The 21874-nt window shown below is 64.1% G+C and overlaps 1 protein-coding gene across 1 annotated transcript in view; it reads right to left on the reverse strand.

The window, feature by feature from the left end:
- The window catches only part of LOC102437996 (histone-lysine N-methyltransferase NSD2), a gene marked incomplete at its 5' end in the record, with an annotated part of 25934 nt that extends 4740 nt beyond the window's left edge, over positions 1-21194 (reverse strand). The window contains 15 exon segments of the mRNA XM_023748806.1: positions 764-877; positions 1229-1434; positions 1548-1704; positions 1923-2102; positions 2685-2885; positions 3622-3745; positions 4091-4222; positions 12760-12884; positions 14262-14343; positions 15622-15740; positions 17294-17438; positions 20101-20574; positions 21022-21065; positions 21068-21119; positions 21122-21194. Of these exon segments, the coding sequence (XP_023604574.1) occupies positions 764-877; positions 1229-1434; positions 1548-1704; positions 1923-2102; positions 2685-2885; positions 3622-3745; positions 4091-4222; positions 12760-12884; positions 14262-14343; positions 15622-15740; positions 17294-17438; positions 20101-20574; positions 21022-21065; positions 21068-21119; positions 21122-21194 (2228 nt within the window).
- Positions 21195-21874: the final 680 nt, after the last annotated feature.

Consider the following 21874-nt stretch of genomic DNA (forward strand, 5'->3'; position numbering starts at 1 on the left):
GTGCACTGCCTCAGCCCGGTGCCCTGACGCGACGGCACCGCCCCACCCACCAGCCTCCCTGGCCAGAGGTGGGCAGCCCCCACCGGTCACAGGGCCCCCGCCAGGCGCAGGGAGCGGCCGGCCTGCCCTGGAGCGTCAGAGGGTGCCCGCCCCACGTGTTCTGTGGCAGTACGAGTCCCGTCTCCGGGACAGCTGGCACACAGGCTGCCCGCACCCCTCACTGCCCACAAGGAGCACCCACGGCGCCACCTGGACGGGCGGCTCAGGGCACAGCCTCCGCCAGGGCCTGCTCACTGTTCATGGAGAAGAGCCCCCGACAGGGAAGCAGGACAAGCGGGAAGGCAAGTGCAGCGAGGAGCGGCCGGGGAGGGAGCCTGCGCCTGGCACAGCGGCCTCCAGCCCGGGCAGGCCCTCCGACAGGAGCCCCGGGGACTGGCCAGGGAAGACTCGGCACCGAGGACTACGGGGCTGCCTTCGCCAGGACCCGCCGCGCCCAGACGCAGAGAGGAGCCTGGACCGGGGCCCGATGACCGCTGCCGGGTCCGGCGCCTGGAGCAGATGCAGGGCCACGTTCAGCTCTGGCCCTGCTGGCCACGCCCTCGGCGCGGGCACCGTCTTTGGTCCCTGGGTGCTGGCTCAGCCCTGCCTGCCCCTCTGTCCTGGGCACAAGGACCGGCCGAGGCCACGCGTCTGCTCTCCCTGCTGTGACTGTGCATCTGCGCACAAACCCACCCCCCCACCCCCCACACCCCCCCCCCCGCGCGTGCACTCACCTTGATGTGCTTGTAGGGCGGGGGCTTCCGCTCGCTCTCCTGCGTCTCTCTGGCTTCCCGCTGCAGTTTGATTTCACGGAAACGAGCTTCCGCTTCTTGCAGTGCTGAAAGGTCAACGCGGTGGGAGGACAGCGCTTGGTCAGCGAGCCCACCTGCCCTTCAAGCTCACGGTCCCCTCCCGTGGCCCCGGACTGGACCGGCGACACCCCACACTCCGCGTGGAAGCGGGTGGGCGTCTGTCCCCTGCCCTCGAGGCTGAAGCAGGCAAGCTCCCCCCACACCTCCCTCTTAGTAACAGCGGCGAGAAACTCCTGCAAACCAGCACTCGCCCTTCCCCGAACCGCACCCCCAGGTCACAGAGTCCAACCCACTCTGGGCCCCCACGGGCCAGGGTCTCTACGGAAACCAGGGCCTGCCCCGCGCCCCTGGCCTCGTGGCCCCGGCAACGTCCGTACCGTTTTTGAAGACTCTGCCAATCCCGCTGACCCCCTGGTAGCGGCTGCCCCGGTCCCCCTCCATGTACGGGAACACTCGAGCCTGATGCGTCCAGTAATAATCTTTAGACCCAAAGAAAAACACAGGGAATTCTCCAATCTCGTGCTTCATTTTCTGAATATTTGGGGGGACATTTTTGGGATGGCAAACTTCTGCCGGCCACCATCTATTTAAATATTAAAAAGAGGGTTCACAGACTCTTCAGAGAGCGCGGCGACCGCTCCACACTGCAGCTCTGCAAAGCAAACACACGTGAGGGCGGGGGGCTCCGGTCCCAACCTGTAGTTCCCGAGTTTGACCCACACGATGTCCTGGTGGTGCAGCCTCTTCCCCGCCCGGCAGTCGTTGCAGAACCAGCTGCCGTCCGGCATGTCGATGCTGAGGCAGTCGGGGTGGAAGGCCGCCGGGCAGGACTCGCAGCACAGCAGGCTCCCTCCTGCAAAGGGGGCGGCTCAGCCTGGCAGGGACCGCGGCCCCCCCCCAGCTCCCGCCCGGACAGCGCGCAGCACCGGCAGCTGCACCTGGGCACGAACAGGGCCCCTCACCACAGCCAGCACCCGCGACTGTGAGACACTCCCGCTAACTCAGGTCAGGGGGCCCCCCACCCGGAGCGCGGGAACCGCGGTGGTGGGTGCCCCCCGCCGCCAGCCTCACCTTTGGAGCACACAAAGCACCAGCTCACGTTGACGTGGGCGTGGTGCCGCTTGCCCTTCCGCGCGGTGAAGTGGGCCGTGCAGACGATGCTGTGGGACGAGACCACCAGGCAGCCGGCCGCCAGGCAGGCGTCCCCGCCGTGGTAGGCGACCGGGCAGCGCAGGCACCGCATCATTTTCCCTGGGGGCAGACGGGAAGGGCCGCGGTGAGCAGCCGTGAGACCGCCCTGCCTCCACCCACGGACACACACGGCCACGACGGACGAGACACAGCCAGCACGGGAGGGTGAGACTACGTAACAGAAACACGTTCTGAAAGACGCCCGAGGAAAAGGCCCAGCATTGAAAACACTGCGCTCTAGCCCTGGCCGGTGGGTCAGTGGTTAGAACGTCGGCCCAGGGACTGAAGGGTCGCAAGTTCGATTCCCGGCCCAGGGCATCTACCCACGTGCGGAAGGCAACCAATCGATGTGTCTCTCACACTGAGGCTCTCTCCTCTCTCTTCCGAGCCCCGTTCTTATACGAAAACCACCTGAGTGAGAATTAACACACCTATCAGAACGGTTCCAAGGGCCCCTCTAGAACGAAGGTCTGGAAGGTGACAGCTGGGGCGAGAAGGGGGAGCGAAGGGGGCTGGGCAGCAAGTCCTTTGCTAAGAAAAACCCTGACCCAACCTGTGTTGGTCAGTAACAGGGAACGTGACCCCAAGCAACGCGGCCACCAGCCCACCCTCCATGCGCCCGCGGGGCTGACGCAGACCCACCTTTCGTGGCGCGCGAGCTGGAGGGGTGGGAGGCGTGGCAGCTCACGCAGCCGTGCAGGGGGCACCGGAAGCCGCGGCCCTCGAACACCGTCAGGGGGAACCTCCGCACGCAGGCCTCGTGGTAGAACTTCCCGCACTGCGGCACGGAGCAGCGCTTGGCGTCCGCTGTGCTCTCCTTGCACACGAAGCACGAGTGGATCCCTAACACGAGAAAGGGGCGGGCGGGGCAAGAACAGGGGTGAGCGGGAGTCCCTGAGCCGCTGCAGCCACAGCGCTGGGAGCCGCCAGGCTGCTTCCCGCCACGGGGACGGCCACGCCAGCTTCAGCAAGTCCCGCCTCACCTGCAGGACCGGGATGTGCAGCAGCCAGGTGGGTGCCACTCAAGTGAGCGAGAGGCGGGGGGGGGGGGGAGTGTCTCAGGGGAAGGCGTCCCTCTCCCGCAGAGAGGGGCTGAGCAACCGCGTGAAGAGCCACGCAGAGCACTGGCGCCCAAAGGGAGGCGCCCAGGGGAGGCCACAGCCGGGGGGTCTCCCCGGGAGACGCAGTGTCTCCAGACTGAGGGCCGACGAGGACAGGAGGGAACAGCGACCGCTGTGCTGCCCCGTCCCGCCCGCCCGCCTGTGCTGGCGAAGCCCAACAAGAGCAGGGGCCGCGGAGTGAGCCGCACGCAGCCGGCAGGATCCAGGCTCCTGTGTCCTTGAGGGGCCGGGTCGCCGGCACCCGCTGTGGCTGCCACCACGGCCACCTCCACAGAGCCGGGCCCACACCGCCCACGGGACCACTGCCAGTCCCCAGACCAGACGAGTGACACCGTCTGACAGCAGTCACCCCGAGCGCCGAGGGAGCGACGGGCCCTCTGGGAGCAGGGCGGGGCTGGGGGCGTCGCAGGACGGCGGCCTGGGCACTGCCCGGGGTTTGGGGCCGGGACGGCACTTGCCTGAGACACACTCGCTGCAGACGAAGCCCCCTTCCGGCGGCCGGGGCAGCCCGAGGCAGGAGAGGTGGAAGGCCCCGCAGCAGGCGCCCTCGCAGAGCAGGAGGCGGCCGGGCTTCTCGCACAGCTGGGGGCGGAGAGCGGGTGAGCCCTGCAGCCCAGCTCCTCCCGGGAGACGCCCACACCCTCCCCAGACGTCAGGCTCGCCCCCAGGCAGCCGCGAGGGCCGAGCTGACCGCACGGCGCCCAACGCGCTCAGGGTGCTGGGCACACAGCCCGTGGTGAACCGCTCCCATGTGCGCCAAGGGGACGCCGGCAGCTCCCGCCTCCTCCCACGCTCCCCACCCCAAAGCACCCGTGTCCGTGGGCGCCTCACTCACACCCGGGCCGGGGCCGGCAGGTGGCTGGCGCCCGGCGGGCCGTGAGCAGGTGGCTGGCGCCAGGCGGGCAGAGAAGGCGGCAGCGCCCTCACCTGGCACACGTGCTCCTTCCTGGCGGTCAGGCCTCGCTCCGACTTTTTTGAGGAGACGGACACTTCGGTCTGAGTCTCGTCGGCACTTTCGTCCGGGGACTCCGAGGGCTCGTCGCCCACGCCGTCCGAGACCTGCAGATGGAGGAGGTGGACGACAGTTCACTAGTCGCAGGAGCTCCAGGGACAGGCCCGCCGGGGCTCGGTCCACGTGCACACACGTGGTACACGCATGGTGCGCACGCGCACTGGCCTCTCCACTCGCCTGCGCGGCCAGCTCTTCTCGGCAGACGTGGTCACCAACTGGTTCTCTGATGACAACGTGGAGAGAACTGGACAGAAAGTCAGAAACGGGCTTCCTCCCGGCGGACGTGCAGGGCGTGTGCACACGTGTGCGCGAGGGAGAGTCACACGCCCCGACCGCCTCCGACAGGGCGTGTGCACACGTGTGCGCGAGGGAGAGTCACACACCCCGACCGCCTCCGACAGGGCGTGTGCACACGTGTGCGCGAGGGAGAGTCACACGCCCCGACCGCCTCCGACAGGGCGTGTGCACACGTGTGCGCGAGGGAGAGTCACACGCCCCGACCGCCTCCGACAGGGCGTGTGCACACGTGTGCGCGAGGGAGAGTCACACGCCCCGACGCCTCCGACAGGAAGCGACTCTGTGGGAGGCAACGTGCTCGCACAGGTGGCCGCAGGCGGGCTTTGGGACGGAGGGTCCTGGCCTGTCGCACCTGGTGGGTAACGGTCCGGCTACTTTAAGTAAAAGGAACGTCAGTGCCAGTGAGCTTCTGAAAGAACCAATGTGCGGTCAGAATGCGAGCCTCCGCACCGCAAGCCGCTGTCTACACCCGAGCGAGGCTCCGTGTGTCAGTCCCTGCGTGTCCTCCTCCCACGGCGAGGCCGGAGCTGCCTGTCAGCCGTGGGGCTGGGTGACGGCCTGGAGGCGGGCAGCTCCGCCGGCTCCTCCTCGGGGCTTCCCTCCCCTGCCTCTGACTCAGCATCCTCTGCCTCTGACTCAGCATCCCCTCCCTGACCAGCAAGACTGTGTCTTTAAATAGAAACCAATCAAACTCTCATTAGGAAACTCTCCCAGTAGCAGCTGGAGACTTTCTTAAATTCCGTTCTCAACGGAACAGCAGACGAATACATCTCGTCCAGTAAACGTTGAGAAGTGAATTTTCAACTGAGCAAACCTATGAGCTGCACTTCCTGCCCCAGGAGCCATGGGCACGGACGTGTCCCCGGCTTGCTGTCCGCCTGTGGACAGAGCGAGGAAGGGGAAGAGGCCACACTGAAACAGTCGCAGAAACGAGTGCACGGCCCACAGACAACGCCCTGTTCTGCAGCCTCATCGACGGCCTTTGTCTAGAGTTTAGTCCAGTGATGGCGAACCTTTTGAGCTCGGCGTGTCAGCATTTTGAAAAACCCTAACTTAACTCTGGTGCCGGGTCACATATAGAAGTTTTTTCATATTTGCAACCATAGTAAAACAAAGACTTATATTTTTGATATTTATATATTTAAGTGCCATTTAACAAAGAAAAATCAACCAAAAAAATGAGTTCGAGTGTCACCTCTGACACGCGTGTCATAGGTTCGCCATCACTGGTCTAGACTGACATTCCCGCGAGCACACACCACTTGGCGTGAGAGGGCGGCTGTCGGAGGGACCCAACAGATGGTGTGGGGCGGGTGACAGGTGTGTGGCCACTGTCCAGCCTCAACACGCTCGTGTCTGACACCCATCACCTCAGTCTTAAGAGAAAGGGACCTTTTAACCAGTTTCCTCGTGTTTTCCAGGAGGACGGAAGCAGCAGGCGAATGACACGTAATTCCGGTCGGTCACGTGGCTGCCTGGAGGGAGGCGGGCTCGCAGCCCTCCGGACCGCGCCCTCCTTCTCTAGCACCGACACCCCAAGAAGGCAGCCCGAGGGATGCTCTGAGCCACGCTCCACGCCACCCGCCCTTCAGATACGGTCCCCGCCGGGCCGGGCACTGGAGACCGGGAGCGCAGGGCCGGCGGCCGGGGCAGGGCCACACGGGAGGGGCTGCCTGACAGCCACCAGGCCCAGAGGGGCCTTCGGGGCCTCCCCGCCCCCCGCGTCCCCCTCAGTGTGGCTGGAAGGAAAATGCAAGGAGAGAAAGACAGAAGACACAGACCAGTCCTGGGCAGAGGAAGAGCAGCACCGTTTATTTCTGGTTACAGAGAAGGGAGCAGTTTCCACGTGGAGATTCCCAGGGACAGCGTGTGGAGGGGAACACGGGATGACATTCAGGGGAGGAGCTGTCGGACACACAGAGGCTGTGTCCGGGGGGTCTAAGGTGCACACAGAACACAGACCTGGCATCACAGTCCATGCAGCCCACCGCTCACCCGCCTCCAGCACGCAGCCCGGCACGGGCTCGTCGGGGCCCAGCGGAGGCCCAGCCCAGGGGCCCCCACTCCAGCCTGGGCAGGGGCCACGTTCGTGACAGCGACATCCCCTGTATGGGCCCAACAGCCCCAGCCCCGGCCCCGGCCCGCGCACCTGCGTCTACCCCACACCCGGGAGGACGCATGCGGAACGGACCTGGCGGGGCTGACCAGACGGCCGGTCAGACCCCCGCACTCGCCGGAGCAGCCTCTGCTCGCCTGTGGGCCTGAGAAATGCGCTCCTGCACGTGGACGCAGCCTCCACACAGACAGGTCCAAGGTGGCACCTCGCCCACACTGGGACCCGGCGACCGTGTGCGAACCAGCTCCCGGGAGCCGTGCAGTGTGTGGGGGACACTCAGACCAGGCAGGTCCCCGCCGGTCGGGCCTGGAGAGCAGCTCCGGCCCCGCACAGGGCGCCACGCAGGGGGAGCTGTGACTGTGGCAGCAAACGCCTTCACGGCTGGTACCTCGTCGCTGCGGAAGCACCGGTGCCGGCTCCACACGGCCTTTCCGTGAGCCTGTTCCCCTGTCACCCAGCGCGGGGCCGACAGGTGACAGGACCGGGCTCAGCAGGTCTGGTCCACGTCACGGCAGAGACTGGTCTCACGGCCACAGCGAGGCCAGTGAACACAGCGACCTTCAGCAAGCCCCTCGTCACCCTGTGCCACCGTGCCTGCCAGCTCCCATCCGAGCAGCCCTGAGGCCTCGCAGACGGGAGCCCTCTCGGCTGCTGGCCGCCAGGGGGGTGGAGTCGCACCCTGTGCCGGGCCCGGCAGAGGCGGTGTGGCCCCAGCCCCAGGGCCAGCCCTCGTCACAGACACACACGCCTCTAGAGTTTCCTACCAGCCCCACGTGCCCTCAGCAGGCGGGGGCCAGCGCGGGGCCTGGAGAACAGGAACACAGCCCGCCCCAGGCCCGTCAGCACGTGCAGGGAGCAAGCCCCACGCGGGGCAGGGCGGGCCACCCCCGTCTCAGCCTCGACAGTCAGCTCGCCTCACGACACATGCTGGCAACCGACATGCAGTGACCCAACAACTAGAGACGGGCCAGAGAACCCACGCGTGCGGGCCTAACACGGAACCACCGAGGCGCCAAGGTGCCCGAGAGGCGCGGCCCCCGGGTCTCAGCCTGACCCTGAGCCTCCCCGGAGGCCGGAACCCTGCGCATCAGGGACAAGCCCACTTCCCACCGAGGCAAGCGCGAGGATTCCAGCTACAGCAGCAACACTGCGCACGTCAGAACCAACTCCACTGACCCAAACCCCACACAGCGGACTCGGCACTTTAAAAACACAACTCGAAAGCCAGCACGGGCTTCGGAGCCGGTGAGAAACCGTTCCTGGTCAGAGTGACGTCTCCATTCCGGCTGCTTTTCACGGCACCACGTGCCGACGGCACAGCCAGAGGCCAGAACCACCCGGAGAACGAGGGCCCGTCTCAGAGGCGTTGAGTCAGGAATCACACAAGAAGTCCGTCCACTTGTGAGCTCCCGCCTTCCCGCTTCCCTGTCCTGTCAGACGGGCGATCGAGGGACGTCACCCAGGACACGGGCTCCCCCTTCACCCGACGGGGCCCTGTGAGGGGGCCGTCCCTCACGTACACACGCTGACGCCATGACGACAGACACGGCACAGCCGAGCGCCGCAGGGCCCAGCGCACACCAGGCCGCGGGCGCTTCCATCACCTGCCTCACACAGGCCCGTCTGGGGCTGGAGCTACGCGCTAACCTGGTCTTCTCTTCTCAGGCCGTTTCTACGACAGACGCAGTAGGTGTGAGCTGCCCCCATGAGGACCTGCTGGCTCTGCCTTGCCCTCAAGCCTGGCCGTTCTCGCTGCTTTTGGTCACCAATCTTGGGGAGCGGGCCAGAGGCCGAGGTGCATCCCGCCTGGTCCTGCCGCCTGCAGGGCTTTCTCCCCCTTCTCTGCGCTCAGCTGCTGCTTCGGCCTCTGGAACCCGACCCCTGAGCACCCTTGGCTTCCGGAAGCATCCTCTCAACCCTGGCTCTTTCCCGTTGGGAGGAGTGGCCGTGACAGACAGGACCCCCCCACAGAGCACCGAGCACCCGGCGCCTGCACCTCGATCCACAGCTGCCGACTGGCCGCCTGCTGTCACCTCTGAGCAAGGCCCTCGGGACACAGGCGCGTGGGCACAACCACAACCACCACTGCCACTCGCACTCGGTGCCGGAAGAGCCGACCTCCTGCCAGGACGGGTGCGGCATGCAGGGGCGGGGCGATGCGAGGGGCGGGCACTGCATGCAGGGGTGGGGTGATGCACCCAGGGGCGGGGCCTGTGCCCTCAGAGCGGCTGCCTCAGACCCTGGCTGAGGCCTCCGGCCCGAACCCACCCACTCAGCACACAGGTGGCACAGCTAGGACGACCCTGTGCGGACGCTGTAGTGCATCCCGACAACAGGCAGCTCAGCTGCTGGGGGGACAGCCACCAGGGGAGCCCATGCCCCGTTCACCCCTCTGGAGCCACCAGGCCTCACAGGGCGTCCCTCAGCGAGGCCACCCTCGCACTGGCGGGCACAGTTCTGCCCGGGGAAGTGACGCCTCCGCCTGCCCACTCGCCTCCCAGGTCCAGGGGACACCCCAGCTCTGCAGCAGTGCACACCCCATCCGCGTCCCCATGCGCCCACGTCCTCGGCTGAGGCCAGCAGTGCTGGTCCCTTCTCCAGGACACGCAGAGAGCACGGTCACTAGCTGGCTGCTGGCTCGCCCGTCGGAATCCACCAGGCCACGATTCGAGTCTTTATCTCCGTGATGGTATCTGAACTCGGGCCATCTGAACACCACCAGTTTCTGACACTGTGAACTCAGGGCTCACTTCCTGGGGAGCACGCGTAACTGCTGGGCTCTTCGTGGCCTTGAGGAGGCACAGCTCAGGTCACCCGGAGGCCGTGGCCCTGCGTCCAAGCCGAGCCGCCGCTGCCCTCGCCGCCGCCCTCGCCACCACCCCGGACTCTGCCGTGGCCCCAGGAGCCCAGCTCTCCAGGTCTCGGTTCAGTCTGTCCCACGTGCAGGATGCAGCCCAGAGGAGCCTCTTCACGCCCACACAGCGTTTAGCTCGGGGTAAGGATGGAATGGCGGGAATGGTGTCATTTTATTGTTATAACCACATTGTCACAAGCGAACCACTGCATCCTTGCGAGGAGCCAGGCACCCAAGGGCTCTGCACGCATGACAATAAGTAATGGCTCAGTGCATATGAGCATAACCCAGGGACACAGCCACTGGGGGGGGGGGGGCCTGGGGGAATGTCGGGGGGGGGGGGAACATATGTAATACTCTTTGTAATACTTTAAGCAATAAAACAAAATTAAAAATAAAAAATGAAAGATTTTGAAGCTATGGCCCCCCCAAAAATATAATAATAATAATGGCTCAGGACACACACGTGGTCAGAAAACTCCACGAGGCGTAACAGGCTACGGAGGAGTCTACGGCAAACAGCGCGTGCTGCTGGACCGTGAGAACACGGAGGCCCTGCCCTCGCCATGTGGGCATGTGACCCTGGGGCTCGACGCCCAGTGGCCCCGGGGGAACTGTTCAATACTGCAAACCGTGTTTTCTTCCTGTAAACTTACTCTGTGTAGTGTCATCGTAAAACTGTTTAGTAAAAAAGACAGAATCAAAACCTTCCCGCCTTGTACGCTGGAAACCAGCTGTGTCCACAGCAGCGACTGCAGGCGGCTGGCGAGGGCGCGGCTCAGGGTGCTGTCTGTGCGGTTCCCGGAGCCCCCATGCCAATGATGGTCAGTAAAAACCCAGAAAGTATGGGCTGCAGGACAGGACCGAACCTCAGTGTGTGACCGTGTCACAGGCCCGGACACCTGGCTGAGGGCAGCCTCCAGCCTGAGCCTACAGTGACCGCTGGGCTGCGGATGCGTTTCTGTCGTGGGATAAATGTGACTGGTTAAATGCCTTGAATAGTACCTTACCTCGGTCTTAAAATGTGCTGTTTCCTTCCTTGCATGTGTTTGTTAACACCAATATAAACAGCCTGCCACTCATCCTCCACGGGGTGACCGCGGAGCGCCACAGGGTGTGCGACGAGACGCCCCCCCCCCGCCCCCCGCCCGCGGCATCCTGGACACGGCGCCGGGTCAGGGCAGCACAGGGCAGCTGAGCTCAGTCCAACTTGACGGGTGTGGGCTCCCACAAAAGCTGTCACCAGTGAAGGCGGAAACAGTAAGGATTTGCTCTACTGAGGGAGTAAGAAATGCAGTGACAGCACGGGACTCCCATCCACTCTGAGGCTCTGTCATGCGAGGGTCCCCTCCACCCTGTCTGGCCAGGCGTCGGGGACGGTGCGGGGACCGTGGGTGTGTACACTTGTGGGCCGCACACGCCCTTCTGAGAGGGACTGAAGTGTAACATGACCTAAAACACCCACCCTCTTTGGTCCCTTACTTGGGTCGAGGGGGAGGGAAAGGGCCGGTGGCCCCAGTGAGGGCTGGCCGGAAGCCCGGCACAGGGGACCGGCGGTCTGCGGGGGGGCGCCGCTGCCTCACATGCTGCAGGCACTCAGCGGGGCACGTGCTGGGGGTGGGCTGTGTGGGCTTCAGGAACAGCCAGGCTCCGTCCCCCTGCAGCGGTCCGGGGACACTATCGTTCTGTGACGCCAACTCGGAGGGAAGATCGGTGTCAGCCACGTGGCCGAGGGGAGGCCTATGGTTTGCTTGTTCTACGTGGGGAGCAGAGGCAGACCTGCACCTCACCCCCAAAAGGCGGGCGGGCGTCCGCGATGCAGGTGCGTCTGACAGTCTGTCCATTTCCGAAGTAAAAGAACTGACAGTCAACTACGTCCAATGATGAGAACGTGCTTCCCCAGTTCCCACGAACGTCTAAGCCGCCCAGCTGCAGCCCAGCCTGGGAGAATGAGTGTCGGACCGCCGGCTTGTCTAACGGGGCGCCCTCTGCACCCACCACGCCAGCTCCCCTCGTCCAGGCCAGGCCCAGGGCAGGGCCACAGGCAGGAAAGCAGCCTCCGTGTCTGCTCCCGCCTGTGCCCGACAGGAGCGCGGGACGGGCGCCAGGAAGGTCCCTGAAGCCCTGACCCAGAAGGGCAAGCACAGGCCGGGCCGGGGCCTTGTTTCGACTTGCGGGCCCCTCTCCGTAACTCTGGGGCCCGGAGCGGACGTGGACAGGAAAGGGGAAAACTCTTGTACAGGACGAGCCTTCTCTCATCTCAACAGGCTCCTGGGGTTCGTGAGGAACTCTGCTGCCTCCTGGGGGCGCCCAGTGTAAGAAGGCCCAGCTTCCGCACACAGCGCTGGCGAGGAGGCCTGGACCGGCCCATGGGGCAGCCGGTCACCACTCTGAGCAGCGGGAGCCAGAGGACCGGGCAGCCAGCTCAGGCCCCCTGCACCTTGGCAACTGGAAGACGCCCCACACGTGGAAGGCCTGGCCTCGTCTATGGGAGGAAGCCACTGAGGCTGGCGGAGAGCCGGATGCCCGCCCGCTGGGGCCACGCCAGAGACAGCGCCACCTTCCAACACAACAGGCTGAGGGGCTGCCCGCCCGGCCCCACTGCCCTGTCCCGAAGGCCCAGGCCTCTCTCCTCACAATTCTAGGAACGGGGCTCCTGTCGACCGCGAGGAAAGGAGAGCGACGGGGAACGAAAGACGACGTGAACCCTGAACTGAGCTCCTTGGCACCGGAGTCCTGAATCCCACACGTCCCCTGGACGAGCGCTGGCGGATCTGCCCGAGGCTGGCTCTGCTTTCCTCACGATGGCAAGACCAGTCTGCGATGCCGTCCACGCGCCACACGACAGCGATGGTCGCGCCTCACACGCGCTGCAAGCCCAGAGAACAGGCGCCACTCCACCTCGATGCTCAACTATCGACGAATATGCCACCATCGAAAGGACCAGAGAGCCACAGACACAGCCACAGCCCCGAGCCTGGGTCCAGAAGCCACGGGAGTCGGAAGAGGTGTCCTAGCCTTGTCGGGACGCGTGCCCAGTGACCACGTCAGCTCAGCTGACGTCACGTCAGGACAAAGCAGCCTCCTTTCACACAAGCACAGAGATTTCGGGAATTCAATGCATCGGCCCTACAGCACGACCACATGCGTTCACACAGACGCCGCGTGCGCTCAAGCAGGCAAAGGCGGCTTCTTCCCACTTCGCGGCTCCTCCACGTCCAGAGCGCCTCTGCCTCACCCACAGCGCGGAGGCGCCACCGGGCGCCGACCGAGCCTGGCCCGGCTCAGGACAGGGCCTTCGCGGGAATGTGTTTTACCTCGTTCTCAGTTAAGGAGGCAGAGGGAGATGAGCTCTTGTTATAGGCGAGTGCAGAGGGCGCGGCTGCCGATGTCCGGTTCCGCTTCTTCAGCGGTTTGCACGCATCAGACAGGTGTTTTGTTGCTGCAAAGTAATTTGAGCCCATGAAGTAAAGCTTGAACGTTAACCCCAGTCCCTCTCCTGCGTTAGAAGTGCCTCTGGTAACGGAGACGGCTCTGTTGCACCAGGGGCTGACGTGTCTGTTGTGGGAACATCTGCAGGTGGAGGAAGGCAGACACGCGCCCCGGGAGCTGCACCGTCCCCGAGCCGTCCCCGGGCCCTGGCCCCGCAGCGTGGCCCCACAGCCCTCCAGGCACTCTGCACCAAACCCCACACCACCGCGCCCACAGCAGGTCAGCCTCTCTCTGAAACTCGGTGAAACACAACTGCAACCCCACTACCCACTTCAATGTAGCCTCTCTCTTCATCATCACACGCCCACTCTATGCCCACCTGCTCACGCAGGTCTCGGGGCTGACGGGCTGACTGACAGCCAGGACAGCACCTCAGAGAGCGAGGGCGCCAGCGCCGTCTGCAACCTGCACTACGACTTCTCCTGAACCTCGCGTTCCTTCCGACTGAGAGCTGGAGCTGGAAGCTTCCTGTCGTAAATGGCCAGACAAGCTCTGGCCGGTGTGGCTCAAAGGTTAGCGCGTCGGCCTGTGGACTAACGGGTCCCGGGCTCAATTCTGGTCAAGGGCCCGTACCGGGGTTGCAGGCTCCTCCCCAGTGCCAGGCCAGGGCGTGTACCAGAGGCAACCAATCGATGTCTCTCTCTCATCCATGTCTCTCTCTCTCCCCCCACCTCCCTGCCACTCTCTCTAAAAACCAATGGAAAAATATCCAAATAAAAAATAAACGAACAGACGAGCCCTGTCCGCGGAGCTCAGTTGGTTGCAGACTCCATCCCCAGTCAGGGCACATCCAAGCATCAACCAGTGAACAAATAAACAGGTGGAACAACAAATCGACCTCTCTCTTCCCCAAATCAATCAATCAATCAAAAATTTATTTAAATAAATAAACCACCAGACAGACCACCAGAGAAGCCGTCAGGATGACTAAGGTGTCTGCCCGGCACTGTCCTGACAGTTACTTTTCACAAACGTTTAAGCTCGTTTCGAGGCACCGACGCCGGAGCACACGCTGGAGTGGGGAGCTGACCTCGGCCAGCACGGGAGGGAGCCCGCGGGCCTGCTGGGGCCCCTTCTCCAGCAGTTTTATTCTGAGAACACACAGCCTCGCAGAGAAAACAGCAGTGGCTTCAAGAGACCTAGCTGAGTCGCTGAACACTGACCACTAAGAGGGTCTGCTCTTCACGTGCACGGAGCCGTCCTGGCACCGGTCCAGCCTGACTGTGGCTCTGACCCCTGAAGGCTCCGGTCCCTCCCAGCCCAGCCTCCCGCCAGGACAGAGGCCGGCCTGTGTCCACCCGCCCCCCATCTCCCAGGCCCACCTTACCTGCCTGGCTCTTCAGGGAGGACAGGGCCTCTGCGGCCTTGCAGGATCCTGTGCGGGATGTTCTGTCTGCAATGGTCTCTCTCTGTTATTTAAAAAAAAAAAAAAAAAGGAATAAAGGAAAAGAAGGAAAAGGAAAGTATCTCCTAGCATGAACTAGCGGAGGCCACTGAAAGATGTGTGACCAAACTTCTTCCCGGAAGCGTCTGGCAGGTCACCAGCAGCCCAGCCCCCGTTCGCACACACGGGCTCGCACGCTTGACTAACCAGGGTGTGGGGCGTGGACAGGACCCTCTCCAGGCTGCCCAGCCCCTGAAGTGGCACCAGGTTGTCAGTGCCAACCTCCCCACAAGCCCGCTCTCTGGAGGATGTCACGCTCGCAGACAAGTGCCACACAAACCTCACGCTCACATACAAGCACATTTCACAGCCGAGCATGTGGCGCAGACCAAGCAGGCACCGTGAGCATCTGTCCAGCCCTTAGGAATCATGTCACTGAAACCACCGTGCGGGCGCCGTGGCCAAGGCCTCCTGCCACCCTGCACTGCACCGCGCCCACCATCCCAGCGGGGCAGACACCGCCCTGCCCGGCACATGCGGTTTCCTGAGCGGCGCGTTCTAAGACGTGTCTACCCAGCCACTCAGTGCGAATTCTGAGACTTCAATGTCAGGGCCGTTTCCTGGTAAGTCACGTATACAAATACTTCAAAGCACCGTGTCAGACAGGCTGCTGGCAGTGCCAGGGCCCGGAGCGGCGCTCCTGCCTCTCGCTCAGGAACCGCCTGGGGCCGAGCACGGCAGGGCCAGCCCCCAGAGCTGCCGAGACGGCTTCACAGAAACGGCGTGCAGGTGCCGACTGTGCACACGTCCGCCGTGTGTGACAGGACCTCTGTGTGTGGACAGAGCAGAGAAACGGAGCACCGCAGCGGCACTGGCCACGCCTCCTGGGCCACGCGGACAGGCCGGCGCAGCACCGCGGGGCCCCTACAGACACCCCGAGCTCCTGACGCTCAGTGAGCTCGAGAGAGCCGCTCAGGGCCTGTGCAGCCGCCACACCTGTCGCTGAAGCAGACCCCGTGTCTCCGGAGGCTGAGCTGTGACGGCGCCGTCAGCAAGCCCCAGAGACCCGGGCTCCACGCCAAGTGCCGCTCAGAGGGTCTCGGGCTTTCCTCTGGCAGCTGCTATCGGGCTGGTGCTCCGGCCCCTGGCAGGTCAGAGCTGCTCTCGGCAGCGGCCTCCGCCCAGGTGCCAGGAGAGAAGCTCGCCGACTCCCCCACAGCAGCCCACGGGGTGGGGAGGACAAGATGCCAGGGGTCAGGGTCGCACAGCACGGGGTCCAGTGCCGGGCAAACCTGGACGTTACCTTCCGAAGCCCCTGCTTGTCCGTCCTGAGTCTTTTCCTGGGCGCCTCTTCACACTCGGCGTCTCCTGTGGGGTCCTGAGTCCTCTTCGGGTGGGTCCTTTTTCTCCCATACAGGTTACCTGGGAATGGGGACGGGGAGCTTACATGAAAAAGGCTGCACAGCCCCGCCGGCGTGGCTCAGTAATTGAGCACTGACCTATGAACCAGGAGGTCATAGTTCAATTCCGGTCAGGGCACAGGCCCGGGTTGCGGGCTTGATCCCCAGCAGGGGGCGTGCAGGAGGTGGCCAATCCACGATTCTCTCTCCCTCTCCCGTCCTCTCTGAAATCAGTAAAAAGGTATTGAAAACCAAATAAAACAAAAAACCGCTGCACAGCTGCACTGAGCACCCCCGGGCATGGGGGTGCAAACCCAGCTGGGGTGGTTTCCTGCCGTCCTGGCCCCAGGGCCGAACGTCACAGACCCAACCTCTGCGTTTTGTGACCTGCAAGGACTGTGTTTCCGGTCACATCAAATTCTGAAAAACCCTCATCTAAGCCAGGTTATTAGATTGGCATTCGCTACAATTACATTTTAACGAGCTATAGCATTAAATTTAAGTATATGTATGCGTGCACATAAGCCTGACCACTGGACACAGGCACCGGGGGGTGAGGCACGAGGGGGGTGAGGGGGGCAGTGGGAGCATAAGGACACATATGTTACACCTTAATCAATAAAGAACTAAATAAAAATTTAAATATAATCCAGTATTTTTTAATCCTTTACTTACTAACATTCAGACTAGTGGAATTTAAGTTGAACTTTAAAAACCCTACAACTTGCTACGTTTTGTCTGTTTCCTTAAAGAAACAACTCTGTTTGCACCTGCGAGTTCAGGGCTGTCTGCGCTCCACACCGGGGTCCACAGGGGCTCCCAGGGCTCCCGCCCACCAGACCTCGGGGCCCAGAGGACGAGGCAGGCTCCGGAGGGACACTAGTGTGGACCACAAACCCGCCTTCCCCTTCGCGCGGCCACTTCAGACGGTCAGGGTCCATGCCTGGACGCGTCTGACACCCCCTGGGAGCGCAGTGTCACCCTCGAACCCGACTCCCGGTGGCACAGAGCACTGTGCCCAGGGCTGAGACGAGCCCTGGCCTCACGCCGGTCAGGCCCAGCCTGCCGAGCCGCCTCGTGGAGCCCACTCCAGGCCACAGCCCCCAGCTGCTCACGGCCACCCCAGGAAGAGCCTGCGGAGCAGTGGGCGGGGCATCTGCTCAGCCCTGCAGGCGAGACCAGCTCCGTCCAAGCTGCCTGTCAGCAGGGGTTCACGAGGCCACAGACACCTGCCTTGGCAGCCAACTGGGCACCTCTCCCCGCCTCTCCTCTTCCGCTGCCTAAGGCAAAGGAGCCGTTGTCTGTTTCTAGCCTGAGGCCGAGGAGGAACCAGGACCCCCAGGCCAGGTCAGCCGCATCACCGTCCTGGCCTGTGAGCTCTCCACTCGGGCAGAAGCACGGGGCCCGCAGGCCAGCTCTCAGGACACGGCGGGAGGCCACACGGACAGCAGAGGTGCCTCAGTGACCACGCACTCTGGTGGCCAGGCCAGCACAGCACCGCGGGTCAGAGCTGAGCGGGGCCGCCCTGCAGTCCCCAGACTGTCCACACTGCACACACCGCATCGAAGCGCGTACCAGAGTCTTCCTCGGAGGGGGACGCTGCCCGGACGGCAAACTTGGTGTTGTAGCGGGCTTTCTGCTTCTCGCTCAGCATGTTCCACTGTGACCCCAGCAGCTCTTCGATCTCCTCCCGGGAGGCGTCGGGGTGCTCAGCCATCACCTGTGAGCAGAGGGAGGTGTGGTGAGGAGGCCATCCCCGAACACCCCCTGGGCTGTGCCCTGGGCCTGCGTGCCCGCGCCGCGCCTGCCCCGGGAAGCTCGGGGGCCTCTCACCGCGGGGACACGCGCTGGCGCTCACACCTGAGAGCGAGGCTGGAGCAGAGGCTCGCTGTGACGCAAACACAGGGCGATCGTGGGAAGAGAAAATGTCCTTTCCCAAAGTCATTAAGTTGTTAGGAAGCTACAATTTCTAGGTGCGTTCAAAGATCAGTTCTAGGAAAAGTCAGGGCGTGAGGTCTGGGCCCGGCGTCCTGTTGGCCGGAGCACCCACGGCACCTTCAGGGACCCGCTCTGGACAGACGGCGTGAGGGTGGGTGCTGAGGGCGCTCCTCAGCCCCGTCCGCCCCAGCGCAGGCAGCACCGATGTCCCGCCCGGCCGGCACCCCAACACTCAGGCGGCACCCAGACGCAGCCCTCAGCCCCAGGCCTGCCAGCCAGGCCCTGGTTTCGAGAGGTCCCCAGGACTCCCGGCGCCCTCCACCCACACCTCACACCTGCCAGCCCACACTGGGAACTCCGCCCCCACACAAACCCCTCCTCGGCACACGGCCACCTCAGACAGCGTGTCCCCACCCTGTGTGTCCTTCCTGGCCCTGGGGCACCGTGTGCTGGCGTCACGGGCCTCCTCTGCAGCGTGGAGTGCACCCGCCTCCAGTGTCCGCATGTCCCTCTCTCGGCGTCGTCACCCTCACCCGGTGCTCCCAGCAGCCCTCAGCCAGCAGCGCTGTGCCCTGCCTGCCGCCCACCCTGCGTGAGGGGTGAGTGAGCCGCCCTCCACACATCAGCCTCCAGGGTCCAGACCCTCACCAGCCAGAGTCCTGGGCACCGGCCCCTGGACACTCCACCAGTCCTCACGTGTGTGCGCTCACCACGGACCTGCAGCCCCAAATGGTCACCACGCCAGACGACCATGCCCTTGAATGAAATGACCACAGCAGGGTCCCAGCTGCTGAGCCAGACAAGACTCCCAACCCCAGCCCTGCTCCCGAGTCAGGCAGGCGGGCCAGCTCCACGCGAGCACCCTCGTGTCCACCCCCTGCCTCTGCCAGGGGTCAGCAACCGGTCTCCTGGCTCCTCCTGTCCCTCAGCTGGGGACACGCCAGGCAAAGATCCTGCCTCAGCTCCGCCGCCACGGTCCCTGCCACCCGGCAGCACCTGCCTCCCCGTCCGTCCGTCCGTCCCTCCCAGCCCTCTGCACCGCGACACGACGGCCCGGCAGGCAGGGACAAGCGCTGCCGCCCTCCCCCACCGGCGCCTCCAGGCTCTGCTGCCTGCACTCAGGGGCAGCACTGCCCAGCCACAGGCCCTCTGGGGCTCCCCTGTCACCTGTCCACGTCTCACTCCTCAGAGTCCTCAGGGGACAGAGCACCGCCTCCCCCTCACCTGGCCGAGGAAGCCGCCGCTCACTGGAGTTTACATTCCCAGGAGGGTGGTGCCACGGTGACCGTTCTGCCCACGCACGGTGAAGGGTCGGGTCCCCAGCTTCTACCTCCCTGCCTGTGCCCGTGTTTCCGGCGCAAGGAGCGACCACATGCAAGGGCCCCTGGGGCTGCCGGCCGTGGCTGCAGGATGGAAGACTCCCCCCGACCTCCAGGCCGCTGTGGGGAACGCGCACCGCCATGCACGGGGCCGCGCCGCAGCCTCCTTAGTGGCTGCCTCTATTTTCGTCATAAAGCACGTCAGGCACACGGGCAGCACGGAGCCCGCCCCCGCCATCCCCCACGCTGAGGACGCCGTGACCAGCAGGGACACGGCAGAGGCGCCCGCCTGACCCCAGAGCCGTGCCTCCCACGAAGCAGCCCGAGGTGCAGGGATAGGTCGCCGGCCGCAGGGCACAGGCCTCCCTCAGGCCTGCGGGCAGCACCTTGGAAGGCCCTCCACCTGGTCAGGCCCGAGGGGACACAGCCCCGGCCAGCCTGGCCCGCGGCACCGTGAGGCACGCAGGGTGTGCGGCTGCTGAAGCACCGGTTTGGGGAGCTGTTAGGTGACAACAGGCAGAGGGCACAGCCCCGCCGCTCAGGCCGGGAGCACCAGGACCAGGAGGTGAAAGGACCGTCCAGTGCAGACGCTGAGTGAGCACTCCGCGCCGACCCTGCGGCTCCCGGGCACCTCCCGCCCGGGCTGCGCGCCCCGCCAGGCTCTCCGCCAGGCGAGGCCCGTCCTGCGGTCCCTGCGACCAGCCCTGCACCGGCCCCGGCCCCGCCCTGGGCTCCAGGGACATCCCGAGGCCCTGAGCCCGGCAGTGGCTCCGGCGGTGGGTGCGTCCCACACACCAAGAGGTTGCGGGTTTGATTCTCTCACAGAAACAGGAGCTCAGCAGACGCGGAGGTCGGGAGCACACGGGGTCTGTGACTCGGACCCCCCCAGCGCAGCACAGCCCTGGAGAGATGCCCCAGGGCCACGCTGAGCGCGAGGCCAAGTTCTAGCACAGGGCAGCCTACGAGAGCCACAGCCGCTGCCCTGCACCTGCTCGCCCGAAGGAAGACACGTTCCTATCACGGGGTTGCCTGTCAGGTCTGAACCTGCACAGGGCTGGGGGCCCCTGGAAACGCTGAGAAGCAGGCGCTCACGCACACGCACACGCACATGCACACGGCACCCACCTCGTCCCGGTGCCTCTGGCAGAAAACCAGGAACTGGGACGCGGCGTCGCCCTTCCTGCTGCGCAGCGTGGAGGCCGCGGCCTTCCTCCTCCTGGGCGGAGACCCCGGGCCTCTCGGGGAGCCGGGCTCAGCCACCTTCGGAGGAGCCGTCGTCCCCGTCCCAGGGCCACCGTCCTGGCTCTCGGGAGCGCGACGCAGCCTGGCTCTCCGCCGTCTCTTGACAGGGCCGCCCTCTGCTCTCCAGGACCCGGGGTCCCCAGCGGCTCCTCCCTCGGGCGCCAGCGCGGCCCCGGGCACCTCCACAGCCAGGCCGGCCTCCCGGGCCGCGTGCGGGTTCAGGTGCAGCTGGCCGTCCACGTACAGGAAGGTGAACTTGGCTCTCCGCTCCTCGGCCGGCATGGCGGCTGCGGCGGCCGCTTGCAGGAGGCCCATCTCCCACTGGGCCCTCAGTTTCCCTGAAATGGGTTTCAGCAGCTGAAAAGAAAAGCACAAGACACTCTAAGTTTCACTATAAAAACATAAAAATCGCCCACTTTAAAGGATACTTTCACAATTTCAGATAAATTTAGAAATAAAAATTATAAAAACCAATTAACTTGAAGGGTTTAGAGTTCAGCTCCATATAACTGCTTCTTTACGCTAGAAATGATTTTAATCACATTTCACTAATGTAAACACACACAGATGCACATATTATATATGATGTTACGTATTTACATATCCATAAAGGAAAATACAGATTACAGAAGAAATAATCTCTGGGAGTCATCACATGAGTAAAGGAAACGGGTGATGTTTGGAAAGAGCATTCTGGGGCGACAGTGAGCAGCGACGGACACAGGAGCCGTCACACCCTCTCAAGCCACTGCAAGTGCAACAGCGGGCCCAGCTCGGTCTGCGCTGGCCTGGGGGCACCGTCACCTTGACTTTCTCCGCCTTCGTGGGCGCCTGCCTGGCACTCTCCTGCACAGCTCCTCAAACTGCCCTTCTCCTTCGAAAGCCGCCAGGCTCTTCTCGAAATAATCCATGCCCTCCTCGGGGGCGTCCGCCGAAAGAACTGCACGTGATACTGGCGCGCCGCTCTTCCTTCTGACCTGGGTTTGAAAATGAAAAGGTGAGGCCCGAGGGCCGACAGTGGGACGTGAGGAGACCAGCCCTGCTCCTGCACTGACCCAGAGCTGGGCCCCTCACCCCCCGCTCCGCCAGGGAGGGACCCGGGGAGGGTCAGAGGGGCCCGGTCAGAGAGCTGACTACCTCACCTTCACCGCCTCCCTTCTCAGATCCACTGTAAAAGATACCAAACGAACAAAACAAGAGAGCACATCCCAAAGGGCCCTTCGACAGAGGGGACCAGACAGCCGGGAAGGGGCGCGGCTGGTGTCGGACGGCCTGGGCACAAGGCCCAGCCCCACCACCTCCTACCAGCTGGCAGCCTTGCCAGCCACTCAGTCCGGAGCTCAGAGTGGGGAAAGGGCAGCCAGGAGGCCAGAGTGACCCCACGATATCCCAGGGGTGGCTCTCAGCAGACAGGAATGAGCCACACCCTACAGCACAGCCAGAGGGACCCGGGTGAGGACGAGACACCTGGTCCCAGAACCCGAGAGAGGGGATGCCAGGCCTGTGCCCTGCCTGGGAACTGAACTGTGACCTCCTGGCTCAGAATGGACCCTCAGCCACTGGCCACAGCAGCCAGGCCACATGGACATGTGTATGCGCGTGCTTTCACTTTAAATCGGCTCAGACTCAACACAGGCCAGTGACGTGTGTCTTCCTC

This window comes from Myotis lucifugus, unplaced genomic scaffold (assembly GCF_000147115.1).
Source record: "Myotis lucifugus unplaced genomic scaffold, Myoluc2.0 scaffold_1839, whole genome shotgun sequence".
Classification (NCBI taxonomy): Eukaryota; Metazoa; Chordata; class Mammalia; order Chiroptera; family Vespertilionidae; genus Myotis; species Myotis lucifugus.